Raw genomic sequence first — 16,370 nt, 5'->3', positions numbered from 1 at the left:
CTACAACTCCAAGGGTCTTCCTTCACCACTAAGAAAACCAAAATGACACTCTAAGGCTTCAAAACACACACACACATACACTTAGGGTTTCGAAATGGAGGCTAGAGGTAGGAAAGGGTTAGAGCCCATAATGTTCTTTAAATAGGGTCCAAACCCTAAAAATTTGTAACGACCCAATTTTCATGACCAAAAATTTCGTTTTAAAAACATTACTTTTAGAAAGTATTAAAAGCTAAAACATTGTCTGATCAAATTATCACACAAGTGAACCATGTCTAAAAGCCAATTCATACATTCAATCAAAATATCAGAGTACAAATCCCAGTGAAGCTCGTAAATGCGGAAACCGGAGAGTGTGTGTGTGTGACGTGCCGCTACCGCGCCGGCTCCTTTCCCCTAGCTGAGGAGGTACCTGAAACCAAAACTGAAAACTGTAAGCACAAAGCTTAGTGAGTTCCCCCATAATACCACATACCATGCAACATATAACAACCATTGTTCAGCTAGGAGTTACGGGCCTTGCCCACCCTCGGGAAGATACGGGCCCTGCCCACACTTCGCTAGCCGGGAGATACGGGCCTCGCCCACACTTGTGAAGATACGGGCCCTGCCCACACTTCGCTATCTGGGAGATACGGGCCTAGCCCACACTCCAACCTCGGAGAGATACGGGCCCTGCCCACACTCAACCGCTAACCTATAACATACAAGTATCACGCAGACAACAAGTATAAGCAATTCTATCATATTAACACATATATCATACTTGACTAAACCCAGAGATACGGGCTCGGCCCACACTCTAGTACTAGCATCTCGTCTACACGGGTCGGCCTTGGTGCCTTAGACCCGTTCCTACTGGAAAGGAAACTCACCTCGAAATAGCTGCTGGTCTGTGTGGGAATTGATCACCTACTACTGCTGCTGCTGCTCCGGAAACCCTCCGGCTGCAATTCCCACAATATACTCAATCAAGCACTGCTCACTGACCTTTGGGTAAAATGACCATTTTACCCCTGACCTTGCCCTAAGTCAAAGTCAGAGTCAACTTTCAGTTGACCTCGACTCGCCGAGTTGGCTTTCCAACTCGCCGAGTCCCTACGCAAACGACTGCCCTGAATCCTGGTCCTACTCGTCGAGTTAGGCGACGACTCGACGGGTTCACCTTCTTAACCAATATTCAAGTCCTTCATCCTACTCGCCGAGTTGTATGAACAACTCGCCGATTTCATCTTCATCCGATGAACACTTATGCGAAGACTCGCCGAGTTGTATGAACAACTCGTCGAGTCCATCTTCATCCGAAGAACACTCATGCAGCGACCCGCCGAGTTGTATGAACAACTCGTCGAGTCTGTTCTTGATCTAAGGAGATTGCCTTGAACTCGCCGAGTCAGGGCATTGACTCGCCGTGTACCTCCATAGATGAGTTAAGCTTCCGACTCACTGAGCCACACCCCGTGACTCACTGGTCACTCGACACTACGACAAGGGGGCAAACTCGGAGACTCGCGAATAGACTCGCCGAGTCATATGAACGACTCGCCGAGTCGTTGCCATGCACCTACTGAATACACGGATTTGCTCGATTCCAGTCCATGCCATTCATAGATCTGGACTTCTAGGACACGAATCACACGTAAAGTTTCCAACTTTACGTGTGGATATTCACCAATATGGATTTTAGGGCTCAAAATGTCTCAAAAGGGTAGATCTAGGACTAACAAGAAACATGAGGCCAAAAAGCTAACAGATCTGAGCCCCTGGAGCTCAATCTTGCCTAGATCCAAAGGCCAAACGCCTTATTACAACATACAATGCACATACAAGCTTGGGGATTTGACCAAGAAGGACCCAAATGAAGTTTTAAGCATAGAATCAAGGGGAAAACGGGTTATACCTCAAAGGAACTGCTGGAAGAACACAAATAATGCTTGGATGGCTTCCCTTCTTCTGGATCTACTTCCTTCCTCTTTCAAAGCCTTCAAAAACACACACACTAACCTCAAAATCTCAAAGAATAGCTTAGAACGAGAGATACAGGGCTTTAAGGGTCAATGGGGGCCGGCTTGGGGCTGATAAGTCCTTTAAATAGGGTGCAAACCCCTGAAACTTAGGGTTTCATCCAACAGCTGTGACTCGCCGAGTCCAGGATATGGACTCGCCGAGTCACCAACTTAAACGTGTCCCGGGTCCCGCATCCACTCGGCGAGTCGGACCTATGACTCGCCGAGTTCAAGGCTAAAAGAAAGGAAATACTCAAATAACATTTACGTACCAGGAACCGGGTGCTACAAAATTAGTGTTTTCCCTTTGTAGCATTACGCCCGACATACCGATGCGTATGCCCAACGTTGCAAGGGACTCACGATCCTCGTTTAAACACCTACGCCCGACATACCTATCTCGTATGCCTAATGTGGGGACCAAATTTGCAAACTTTTAAAGAATGGAACAACAATTGAAAATACCTGGAACACTGGTGTTATAGAATAACAACAATTAATTAAATTAAATCTAACACCATTACCCAGCACAGGTTCATAAGTCTCAATCTTGGTAACATGTAAATATCGCCTATTCCCCATGATCAGGTTTAACCTTCCATGATCCACTTCCTCACTTTCTCTTAGTCCCTGCAAATCAAAACAAATATGGAAACCACATTTTGTGTTAAAGACCCAATAATGACGCATGACTTTACCATCCTTCAAGTCCTGCAAGTATTTTGGGCAACTTCTTCTCCAATGACGTTTTTCGCCATAATGGAAGCAAGTGGTCTCTTTTGGATCACCGATCGAAGGGACGTTAAAGTTGGGTTTCGACTTAGACCTGCTGCTAGACCCTCTAGCATGGGCCTTCCCTTTCCTATTGGATTGGGAAGGAGCCTTCCTTTTTTCCCTTTGCTAGATCTAATGGCCAGGATAGGAGCACTCGTTGCAGAATGGGCATCACTTTTCTTCATTCCCGACTCAATAATTTGCAACAAGTTATGAAATTGGGTCAATATCGTCTCTGTGTTGTTCAAATGATAAGTCATGATGAGCTAATCATAATTAGGAGGAAAGGATTTAAGGACCATGTCAACGGCCAACTCCTTGTCAAATAACACCTTGAGCCTTTGTAGTTGCTTTATGTATATTTGCATCTTTTATACGTGCGGACAAAAAATTTATCCTTCCTTGACTTGCATGCCATAAAAGACTTGACCACTTCGAAGTCCTCTTGTCTCGCCTTCTTGTGGAAATTTCCAGCAAGGTCAAGATCCATCTCATATGGCCGATATTCTTCATAGAACATGGCCAACTCAGATGCCATAGTGGCCAACATGATGCAAGCGACCTTTGTTGAATCATCAGAGTGTTTATTGTAGGAGGCAACTTCCTCAAGAGTAGCGGTGGAATGATTGATTTCAGCAAGAGGCTTTTCGAGGACATATTCTTTGCCCTCATATTGAAGATTCATCTTAAAATTTCTCAACCAGTCCATGTAGTTGGGACCAATGATCTTATCTTTTGACAGAATCAAGAGTAGTGAGAAGTTTGAGTTGGAGGGGCCGAATTGAGTGGTAGCGAGATCACTGTTTCCATAAATCTATATAAAGAGACGTAATTTTTAGTTAGTGATGCAAATCCTTAATATTTTAACCCAAAATAAATATTCAAGGCTATGATCCAAAAATACAATTCACAATAAAGAAGAGAGATGTCATAATCTGATTACAAATTTATCAATGTAAGTAATATAAATTTATAAATTTCAATCTAGTATGAATCTCCTAGATTGTTTGAGATTCATTGAATCTTATCAATGACATGTCTAATCTCAAATTATGTTCTTCAAATTTGTGACTAGAATGTCGAGGATCACAAATAAGATGTGAATAACCATACAAACCCGCTTGACAACATCAATGTCATTTATCATCTCAAATTAATGTGTCAGTAAACCACACATGCTCCATTAACAATGATAATTTTTTATTTGTCCATCACTCAACTTTATAGTCCTAAATTAGTATGTCGGTTAACCACGCACGCTCCACCAATGACATATAAAGAGTGATGCACGTTTTCATGGATTAACATACACTTCACATTTTTGTCCTAAAGTAACTAGAGTCGGGTTTTATTCAAAACACTTCTAGTACTTTAATAACATCATACTTGTAAGAGGTTATGTCCTATCAAATCCATTCGTCTAACGACCCTCCACCATACAAGGGAGCGGTGGGTGAGAGTGGGCTCCCATTCAACGATCATTTTATAAACCGCTTCCTTATACCCCCCCCCCCCTTAGAGTATGACTTCGTGAATGAGGCATACTAGCGATTTTATTGACTTGTCTTATACATATAGTATATTAAAATTTTAATCATATATATAGTATAAGGTGTATTTTAAGACTTTTCAAAATACTAGGGTTTAAAATTTATTTTCGAATTAACAATTAATGATTAATTAATTTAAAACAAAATGATGATTTAATCTTTTATCTTAATTAAACAATTAGTTAAATAAATTTAAATCATATTATTTACAAATTAAATAATTAATTAATTAAATTTTAAATCATATGGATTAAATAGTTATTTAGCAATTAAATAAATAATTCAAATTTAATCATAATCCCTTAGCCTTCTAATTTTCGAAAAAGGCTAGGGTTTATCAAATTTTAATTATTCAAATTTTAAACCATATTAAAATAATAATTAAGGAAGCTAGAAACCCTAGGGGTATATATCAATTTTCAAAAGTAAGGGGATGGTGGTTAGGGTTTCAGAAAACCCTAGCCAAGTCGAAATTTTAAGCCTTTAGGGTTTAATTTCCATAAACCCTAATTTTGATCAGTTCATTTTAATGCACAATCAAATAAAAAATTAAGGCTATGATACATGTGGCGACAAGACACTTAAACCCTTAAGTTCACATGCAACCTATAAAGGATCTAAGTTTTCTCTACTGATAGCAACTACCAATAAATATCAAGTAACCCTAGGAAACCCTAGTATAATCGAAATTATTAGAAGGTTTAGAGTTGCATACCTTTTGATCAATGTAACAACTAATCAACCAAAATCTTCTTTAAGTTCCTTGGAAAACAAGCACCAAAAGCTTGGATGCCTCTAATAGCTTGTACCAAAACCCTAATAATTAGAAGACTTGAGGAGAGGGGAGGCAAGAGCAAAATTCCGGCTCTCTTGAGAGTATATGGAGTTGACGAAATAAGGTTCTCAATGAGTCCTATTAATAGGCTGTAAGATAACCTTAAAAACCCTAATCTTGAATTAAATAATAATATTTCAAATTCAAGATAATTATCTAGTATCCTTATCATTAAGAGGCTTACAGAAACCCTAATTGGGTTCATCCAAGACCGTCCCTATGAGGAAGATTCTGAAAACCTTCATTTGTTAAAATTGTAAACAATGACAACCATAGTCCCTGCACCTTTAATTCATCTAATTAAACCTAAAATTAATCCCAATTCATTTCTGATTAATTCCAAATTAATTATTACTATTTCTACTTAATTTATTAATCATATAATATACTAATAAATTATTTGTTACAATTTATTGATCACATAACAAATTAATAAATCAATCTCTCTTACCAAAAATCATTCTAATCAGTTATTGGTTATGAGGGCAACCCAAGATTTTTTTGCTTATAATTCAAGAATATACCAATTTAGTTACTGGTTTAGACACCTTAATCCAACACTTGGAACATATATGTTTAAGTTATTAATAATTTCAAGCCAACTCTCAGTACTAGGATATGTCAAAACCGAAAGCTCCATTAACAACGCATAGACAACATCTAAACAAAAATAATAATAACAAAAATAATAATAAGTAATTACAAAATTTAATCATATCTTAAAGCTGATTTGGTTGGTGGTCATCCTGTTATACCCCTACGAGAATAGGGATACTCAGACGACCCTCTAGGAACTGCTCGTGCATCATGTAGGTTATAATTAAGATATCCTAAATAATTGTAGAATGAATAATCATAACCCCTATCGTATTATTTAAGCACCCCAAATGCATTACCTCTTAAGACAACCGATTATTCTTCTCTATATGGACTCAGTAAACCAAGTGTTTTTTTTAGATTAACAGATGAATACAAAAACTTTGAATTTTTTAGTTAGATAAACATATGAACCCATATCTTGAACTTATGGAAAAATCAAACACATGATGAATATACACATGATGAGTGACTAAATGTATACAAAAGCAAAACATTGTTGGCTGGAAAATATACATCAGTTGGCCATGATGATATTTTGTGAACAATACAAGAAAAGTTCAATGATCACATGTGTACAAAAAAAATATAAGTGACTAAATGTGTGTACATAAGCAAACGGATGTTACACTTATTAGGTCGAACAATATAGGTGTGGTCCCCCCACTAGCCATAAAGTTCATAGGCATGAAAAATTGACAATTTTGTGTCGTTGAATGTGTGGTTGCATCTCATCCCAATCCTTATATTATCTCTCTTTTCCTTACCATCAACACCACACAATGATGAAGATAATGACATGACATGAAGACATTGAAGTAACGTCTAAGTAGAGTGTTGTGTCATCAACACAACAGAGTACAACCTAAGTCATTATCCTCCAAAACTATCTAAAATAACTTAAATAAAAAATTAAAAATTTATTTCTCAAAAGTTATATATTTTACAAAAAAAGGAAGTATCTAACCACAATTTAATGTGTATTTGAATATAATAACCAGTATATATATATATATATATATATATATATATATATATATATATATATATATATATATATATATATATATATATATATATATAACAAAAACAATCACCTAGTCCGGAATGGGCATTATGGATTGAAAAAAATAATTTTTATAGACAAAAATTCATTTCGGACCAACATTATGGATTCCGGACTGAAATTTTAGATTTCGAAAAATAAATACAAAAATTTCAAGAATAAGTCCGAAATCCAGTGAACAATTCTGGAATTTCGAGAATTTTTTTTTACTTAAATGTTAAATCTAAAAAATGTTAAACAAACATAATAAATGTGAAATATATAAGATATTATGACATAAAATCATGTATTTTATTGAAAAATTGTGGCATAAAATGATTAAAGAATTGAGTAAATTACACGAATAGTCCCTATGGTTTAGGGTAATTTGCGCGTTTGGTTCCTAACTTATTTTTTTAACTCGGAAGGTCCCTACTGTTTGTTTTTGTTACACGTTTGGTCCATGTCTGACCTAAAAAGACTATTTTCCCTTGATTTTTTGCTTTATTTAAATAAACACACCCCCAATCCCGCCCTCCTCACCTGTAGCACCTGGTTCCTGGTATGTAAATCTTATTGAGTATTTTTCCTTCTTTTTAACCTTGGACTCGGCGAGTCATAGGTCCGACTCGCCGAGTAAGGACGGGACCCGGGACATGTTTAAGTTGGCGACTCGGCGAGTCCATATTCCGGACTCGGCGAGTCACCGCTGTTGGATGAAACCCTAAGTTTCAGGGGTTGCACCCTATTTAAACGACGTTTTGTGCCTCATATCAGCCCCCATTGCGTCCAGAACACTCCCTCTCGAAGCTCTAACTCCTCTTTTGGTAATTTGGGTGATTTTGGTGCATTTCTTTGAAGTTTTGGAGAGAAGAAGAAGGTAGATCAAGAGGAGAGGAAGAAGATCCAGAATCTTTGTGCCATTTCAGAACTTCTAGAGGTATTGGACTCGAAACCCTCTCTGTCCCTTCATTATTATCTCGTTGAGAGCTTGTGATAGCCATTTCAAGGCTTCTTCTAGTCTTGACCTTTGTGTAATGAGCTTATAGTGTTGAGGGACTTCGGATCTAGGCATGTTTGGGCTCTAAGGGCTCGGATCTGTAGCCTTTATGGACCCTCATTGCTTGAAGACCTTGGATCTACCATTTTAAGTACATTTTGAACCCTAAGATCCTTATTGGTGAATATCTACACGTAAAGTTGGAAACTTTACGTGTGATTCGTGTTCTAGGAGTCCAGATCTGTGAATGGCATGGACTGGAATCGAGCAAATCTATGTATTTAGTGGGTGCATGGCAACGACTCGGCGAGTCGTTCATGTGACTCGGCGAGTCTGTCCGCGAGTCTCCGAGTTTGTCCCCTTTTGTAGTGTCGAGTGTGAGCAGTGAGTCACAAGGTGTGACTCGGTGAGTTGGAAGCTGAACTCACCCATGGAAGGACTCGGCGAGTCATTGCCTGACTCGGCGAGTCCAAGGCAATCTTCATATCAAGAACAGACTCGGCGAGTTGTTCATACAACTCGGCGAGTCTCAACATGAGTGTTCATCGGATGAAGATGAACTCGGCGAGTTGTTCATACAACTCGGTGAGTAGGATGAAGGACTTGAACCTCAAGTTTAAAAGGAGAACTCCTCGATTCAACGCCCAACTCGACGAGTAGCGACGGGATTCAGGTCAGATGATTTGCTAGGAACTCGGCCCACCAGTAGGAGTTGTATGTAGATGATTGATTGAGTATGTTGTGGGAATTGCAGCCGGAGGATTTCCGGAGCAGCAACAGCAGCAATAGACAGTCAGTTCCCGATCAGATCAGCAGCTACTTCGAGGTGAGTTACCTTCCAGTAGCGGTGGGTCTACGGCCACAATGCCGGCCCACCAGTAGGAGTTGTATGTAGATGATTGTCTCCGTGATATTCATCTAGGGATTACTACTACATGTGTTATGTTTATGTGCTAGTATGATATGATGTTATGTGCTAGTGACAGTAGGGGGAGATAGTCCCCGAGGTATCTGGTCGGTAGAGCCGAAGGGGTAGTCATACCCAGCCATGTTGGATAGATTCTGATATTGTGATATATGTTATGTGGTAGTAGTGGAGGGGAGGAATAGTTCCCCAGCATCCGGTCGAGAGGACCGAAGGGGAGGCCAGCACCCAGATATGCTAGGCAATATCCGGTCGAGATGACCGAAGGGGAGGCCAGCACCCAGATATGCTAGGGAATACCCGGTCGAGAGGGCCGAAGGGGTAGGTCGGGCACCCAGATATGCCTGACAATATATGTATGTTATGAGATTATATGGTATGTGGTACAGTGGGGGAACTCACTAAGCTTCGTGCTTACGGTTTTCAGTTTTGGTTTCAGGTACCTCCTCAGCTAGGGGAAAGGAGCCGGCGCGGTAGCAGTATGTCACACACACACACACACTCTCTTGTTTTCGCAGTTACGAGTTTATTCTGGGATTGATACTCTGATATTTGATTGATCGAATGTTGTGGTTTTCAATTTGGTTTTCGATGTGAAATGGTTTAATCAAACAATGTTTTAACTATTAATGCTTTCATGTAATGTTTTATAACGAAATTTTAGACGTGAAAATTGGGTCGTTACATCACCTTACCTTACCCACCTCACCATTTTTTCCTATTTAAGTAATAGTCTTTTTACGTAAGATAATGATCAAACGTGTAACAAAAATAAATAGTAGGGACCAATCGTGTAACAAAAACAAACTGTAGGGACCTTCCGAGTTAAAAAAATTAGTTAGGGACCAAACGTGCAAATTACTCCAAACCATAGGGACCATTCGTGTAATTTATTCTAAAGAAGAGTAAATTACACGAATAGTCCCTATGGTTTAGGGTAATTTGCGCGTTTGGTTCCTAACTTATTTTTTTAACTCGGAAGGTCCTTACTGTTTGTTTTTGTTACACGTTTGGTCCATGTCTGACCTAAAAAGACTATTTTTCCCTTGATTTTTTGCTTTATTTAAATAAACACACCCCCAATCCCGCCCTCTTCACCTTACCTTACCCACCTCACCATTTTTTCCTATTTAAATAATAATATTTTTACGTAAGATAATGATCAAACGTGTAACAAAAATAAATAGTAGGGACCAATCACGTAACAAAAACAAACTGTAGGGACCTTCCGAGTTAAAAAAAATTAGTTAGGGACCAAACGTGCAAATTACTCCAAACCATAGGGACCATTCGTGTAATTTACTCCAAAGAAGAGTAAATTACACGAATAGTCCTTATGGTTTAGGGTAATTTGCGCGTTTGGTTCCTAACTTATTTTTTTAACTCGGAAGGTCCCTACTGTTTGTTTTTGTTACACGTTTGGTCAATGTCTGACCTAAAAAGACTATTTTTCCCTTGATTTTTTGCTTTATTTAAATAAACACACCCCCAATCCCGCCCTCCTCACCTTACCTTACCCACCTCACCATTTTTTCTTATTTAAATAATAGTATTTTTACGTAAGATAATGATCAAACGTGTAACAAAAATAAATAGTAGGGACCAATCGCGTAACAAAAACAAACTGTAGGGACCTTCCGAGTTAAAAAAATTAGTTAGGGACCAAACATGCAAATTACTCCAAACCATAGGGACCATTCGTGTAATTTACTCTAAAGAAGAGTAAATTACACGAATAGTCCCTATGGTTTAGGGTAATTTGCGCGTTTGGTTCCTAACTTATTGTTTTTTAACTCGGAAGGTCCCTACTGTTTGTTTTTGTTACATGTTTGGTCCATGTCTGACCTAAAAAGACTATTTTTCCCTTGATTTTTTGCTTTATTTAAATAAACACACCCTCAATCCCGTCCTCCTCACCTTACCTTACCCACCTCACCATTTAGATGATACAAATTAATTCCTCGTTGAGAAATCCATATAGAACACAGCCTGCAAGTAGTTGCACCATTAATGGAGATTACAATCGATCAATTTTCTTTTTGATTCTAAAAAGGGTAAAACGTCCAAGATTTTTTAATTATATGAATTTTTCCAGATTCATTCATGTGTTTTTAGTTGGGATCAAAGTGTTATACACCTTCTTTTCCACTTTTTCCCCTTTGTATGTTGATGCTTTAAGACAGATACAAGCAGAATCAACTAAGAATTGTCTAATTTTCTTGAGTTTGATACATGTGACATTAAGAAATGAAGATGGTTATGTAGCAAATCACCTAAGAATATGGTTTCGTGTATCTAGTTTTCCACTTTCTCATTCTCCCCGTTCTAATTTTTGTCATGTGTTTGTACTTTAAATCACATAAGATGTTGTGTGTATGTGGTGTTTTAATTCAATTTGATTGATTAGAGAAGCAGGTTGAAGGTTGAAGATTACCGGAGGAAGTTTTTAGAGAAGTAGAACGAGGGTTAATCGGAAGAGCAACACTAGAGTATAGGGTGATGGGAAGAAGAAATAGGGAGAGGAGTGTGACCTTAAATAATAATAAAATTAAAAATAAAATAATAAAAATAAATAAGTAAGGTTATATTAGTCATTTTACGGGCGTGTTCGACACGCAACTTTTGGAAGCTTTTGGCTTTTAAGAAAAAGCTAGTAAAAAAGAAAAAACCTCGTTTGACAACGGGAGCGTGTAGCTTTTAGCATTTTACCCTAAACAAAAAACTCCAAAATCAAAAGCTACATGAAGTAGCTTTCAACAAAACGCTCCAAAATCAAAGCTACCCGCTACCGACTAGTTTTTGCCGAACACGCCCTACATGTTTTTATCAAACTATTTCTAACTAGTTTTTGCCGAACACGTCCTACAAGGATGCGACTTATAAACTTTTCAAAAGTTGGATCAAAACTGAAATTTTGAGCAAACCATAGGGACCATTTCTGTAATTTACTATTCAGATAAAATATTAAGAATTTAATAACAATTATTTATTTAAGACGTAAAAGTAATTTGGATTTGGGTGCTCCTATTCGCACGAATAAATTCGTGTATAATCAATGATTACAATCAATCCCATCACATTTGTTATTTTGGCAATTTCAATTGTTTTTATATTTTTTGATTTTACCTCCTCTAGCTTAGATGCAAGTTACAATACACCCTTAATGTTTTATAGTATTTACTTTAAACTTTATTATTTTTTGTTATATGGTTAAAAAAAAGTTTTATTTTAATTTATAACTCTTTCCTATTTGTTTTCTATCAACCATCACCGTATAAATATATCATATTAGAAAACTTTTTTTCTTTTGTTTTTATAAACCATTTAATATATATTAGTCAATAATTTTTTATTTTTTATTTTTTTTTATGTTTTATAACTCTAACGTTTTCCTAATTAATTATATTATATTTTATTATATTATTAATTTTAATTTTAAATATATTATTTTTTACTATTGGTTATACATGATTCAATGGGGATTGAACTTCTCATTCATTACATTCTAGCTATAATGCATTTTTATTCCATTCAATGTTATAATACCACTTTTTAACCTATTAATCATAAAACCCTCGATGGGGATGATCATATTTTATCATCATTTTTTATTTTAATATATATATATATATATATATATATATATATATATATATAAAATATATTAAAAACTCAGGGTCCTCCTATATACACGAATTTTTCGTGTATTTGTTGCATTGAATTGCGTGCCGAATTATTTTATCGATAAATATGTGTGCCGATTAATATGTGTGCCGAATTATTTTATCGATAAAATATAATATTACAATTTTATACCTTCGGTTTACATTGTAGTTTTAGAAAAGACCCTAGATTTTATCAATTTAAATCTTAAACCCTTAAAACTTTATTAATTTTGAAAACTAACAAGTAGAAACATATTAATTATTCATAAAAGTTGTTTAATTAAAATGATCTCATGAATACATTTATAAAAAAAGTAATAATGAATATTATTAAATATTAATAGAAAAAAATTAATTTGTTAAATAAGAAATATAAACTATGAAACATTAACAAAAATAGAAGGGATAAAAATGAAAATTTGGTTACAATTTCTTTCTATATATAGAGGATTCGTATTTCTTATATGGTACACTGAAAGCGACTTGCTGAAAGTAACTTTCCTTAAAAGCAAATATATGATATTTGTTAAAAATATAGATTTTATTAAATGACAAGTTGGAAAGAATGGATGGGTGACACATATTATGAGGTATTTGTACTTAACCTTTCTTATTATTATTATTATTATTATTATTATTATTATTATTATTATTATTATATATTTTTTTTCTCTTTGTTATGTTTAGAGAGATGATATTCATCCAATGGAGACAAATGAAATAGATGAAAATAATAGCTTCAATGAAAGTAACTATTTTTTCGACGACACATCACCATTCGAAACGGATATTCATCCAATGGACACAAATGAAACATATGAAAATGAAAGTTTGAACGAAAGTCGTTATTTCTTTGATGACACGTCACCCTTCAAAACAAATAAGGTATAAATTCATTAGTATGTTGTTACTGTAATGTAAGCATCAAGTGGATTTGTCTGCTACTGATAATAATATAATTGTCAGGTGTTCAATTCTCGTCAAGAATTGATGGATTGGGTGCAAAATATGGCAAATACTTTAGGTTATGTCATCGTTATAAAAAATTCTAAACGTAACTTTAATGTTGTATTTCAATGTGACCGTGGAGGTACATACAAAAGTACACAAATCTCCAAAAAAAAAACAGGGACAAAAAAAATTAATTGTCCATTTAGCCTACAGGGTAAATATTCGTCAGTAGATAATTCTTGGAAGATAAAAATGATATGTGAATTTCATAACCATGAGCCGTCATTATATTTAGAAGGTCATCCTTATCCACGACGACTAACTGAATATGAATGTCGAATAGTGGAAGATTTGTTGAAAAAAAATGTCAAACCAAAAGATATATTATCTGCACTAAAAAACCTAAATCCGAAAAATGTATCTACTCTCAAAACTATCTACAATGCAGACGAAAAACTTCGACGTAGGGAGAGAGAAGGTAAAACTCAAATGCAAGGTGTTATGGAATTTCTAGATCAAAATGGATATGTTTATTATAGTCGTGCAAATGTTTTGACAAATAAGTTAGAAGATTTATTCTTTGCTCATCCAAGATCATTAGAAATATGGCGTGCATTTCCACATGTCTTGTTAATGGATGCAACATATAAAACAAACAAGTACGGGATGCCTCTATTGGAGATTGTTGGTGTAACTCCAACAAATATGACATTTTCCATTGCATTTGTGTACATGCATGAAGAAAAACAATCCAACTATGTTTGGGCTTTAGACTGTCTAAAATCGGTAATGGAAGGATGTATGTTGCCGCGTGTTATTGTGACTGATAGAGAAATGGCTCTCATGAACGCATACACTATTATATTTCCAGATGCTAAAGGATTACTTTGCAGATGGCATATAAATAACAATATCATGAAGAAATGCAAATCATGTTGGGATGTTCTTTATACGTCATGGACGGGGTTGGTTAACTCTGAAACAAAGGAAGCATACAACAAGAATTTGGCACAAGTTGAAAAAACTACGAACAATTATCCAGGTATTTTTAAATATACACTATAATATGTTATAAATCATTACATCAACTGAAATTTTTTATGTATTTCAGATGCATTTTCTTATCTAAACAAAACATGGTTGACACCACACAAAGAAAAGTTTGTGTCTGCATGGACCGATAAGTTTCTTAACTTTGGCAATCACACAACTAATAGAGCTGAAAGTCAACATGCCAAGTTAAAAAGATATGTCGAAACATCAAGATCAGATATCGCCAAATCATTGAAGCGTATTGCTGATGTTGTTGAGTCACAATACACAGGTATAAAAGCGAGTCTTGCGCATAACAAAATTTTCATTGTACATCGGTACTACGAAATACCACATCTAAAACCATTGTGTCGTTTCGTTTCAATTTATGCACTTGATATCATTTTCAAAGAATATGAGCGGTCCAAAGAATTTGGATTTGTTTATGAAAATTGTGGATGTCAAGTACGTACAAGTTATGGGCTGCCATGTGCGCATGAACAAGCTATATTTGTTAAAAAAGGTCATTGTGTACCGCTTCATTCAATAGATAAGTTTTGGAAGAAACTTGATTTATTAGAATGCAAATCGTTAGAAGATGATAAATTGGGTTGTGCAGTTGAGGTAAATATGTTTAATGCTGATTACGAAAAACAATCAAGACCTGTTAAGTTAAGTTTAGCAAGGAAGTTACTAAACTTAATCACGCCGTCAACAACTTCAGTTTCTGAACCTGCTACTCACAAAAATACTCGTGGGCGCCCCTCCTTAAAGAAGAAACTTTTCAAGAAAACCCATATCGATTTAAACCACGACCCACCAACTCAACATCCACCACCTCAAGATCAACCGACTCAAGCACCACCAACTCAATATCCGTCTCGACGTAGCATTTCTACTTATACGCCTGATTATATGCGGTCTAATTTGTTTGATCTAAACCAGGAGCCGGATAGGCACAGTACGTACTCGTTCCGAGAACCTCCAATGTTCAACTCAACTTTTAATCAGGAACAATCGATGCATAGCTCGTACTTCAACCAAGAACAAGTAATGTATAATTCAGATCCACTTATGAATGAAATTCCGTATGAATTTCATCCATATGTCACAAACATACAAAACGTGAGGGGAGATGGAAATTGTGGATTTCGTGCAATAGCTGCGTGTCTCGGTTATAGTGAAGATAATTGGCGTCAAATCCGCTTAGATTTACAGAATGAGTTGTTAGCACACCCAGCTGAGTACGCACAGATTTTTGATTACGATTTAAACACCATACACCACTCATTGAATTTCAATGGATCACATTTCGCACCAACAGATCATTGGTTGATTATGCCGGCCACTAGCTTTCTCATTGCTAACAAGTATAATGTAATAGTTATTTTTCTAAGCAAAGATAGTACGTCAACATGTTTTCCACTATGGCTTGGTCCCCAAGACATCTCAACTCATAGAGTTGTTGTTATTGCTCTTGTTAGAGGTGATCATTATGTGAAGGTTGATTTACATGGAGGATATCCAATGCCTACTATTTTACCACTTTGGCGTCACAACAGATCATCACGGTCTGCTGGATGGGAAACTGTTTATGCTGCTCGCCTGAATTCCTACATTTCTCCATTTGCAACACACAATAATTGTAACAATTCTACAGTTATAATATCTGATAATTAGTAAAATAAATTTATGTTTTGTTGTTTATAATTATTAAGATCTGTATAAATTAAAACAAAATTGTTATATATGTGCGATTCTGATGTTTCTAATATATATATATATATATATATATATATATATATATAGAGAGAGAGAGAGAGAGAGAGAGAGAGAGAGAGAGAGAGATGTTCAAGACTAAAACCATTAAATAATAAAATAAATAAAAAATAAACATAAATTAGTAACTTTCATTAATTATTAAATGCCTTTAATTTCATTAATTATAAGGCTTAAGGAATATGTGGCTGTTATGTACCTAATATTAGGT

The 16,370-nt window shown here is 35.9% G+C and overlaps 1 protein-coding gene across 1 annotated transcript; it reads left to right on the top strand.

The window, feature by feature from the left end:
• Window positions 1-12,945: 12,945 nt before the first annotated feature.
• Window positions 12,946-16,060, top strand: LOC145050530 (uncharacterized). The gene is made up of 6 exons (XM_078998763.1): window positions 12,946-12,987; window positions 13,085-13,282; window positions 13,364-13,487; window positions 13,644-14,390; window positions 14,460-14,672; window positions 14,931-16,060. Exons 1-6 carry the CDS (start codon window positions 12,946-12,948, stop codon window positions 16,058-16,060), a joined length of 2,454 nt encoding a protein of 817 aa, XP_078854889.1.
• Window positions 16,061-16,370: the final 310 nt, after the last annotated feature.

Source organism: Lactuca serriola, chromosome 5 (genome assembly GCF_051521515.1).
Source record: "Lactuca serriola cultivar US96UC23 chromosome 5, Lser_US96UC23_V15, whole genome shotgun sequence".
Classification (NCBI taxonomy): domain Eukaryota; kingdom Viridiplantae; phylum Streptophyta; class Magnoliopsida; order Asterales; family Asteraceae; genus Lactuca; species Lactuca serriola.
This window is presented reverse-complemented; position numbering and strand designations above follow the sequence as displayed.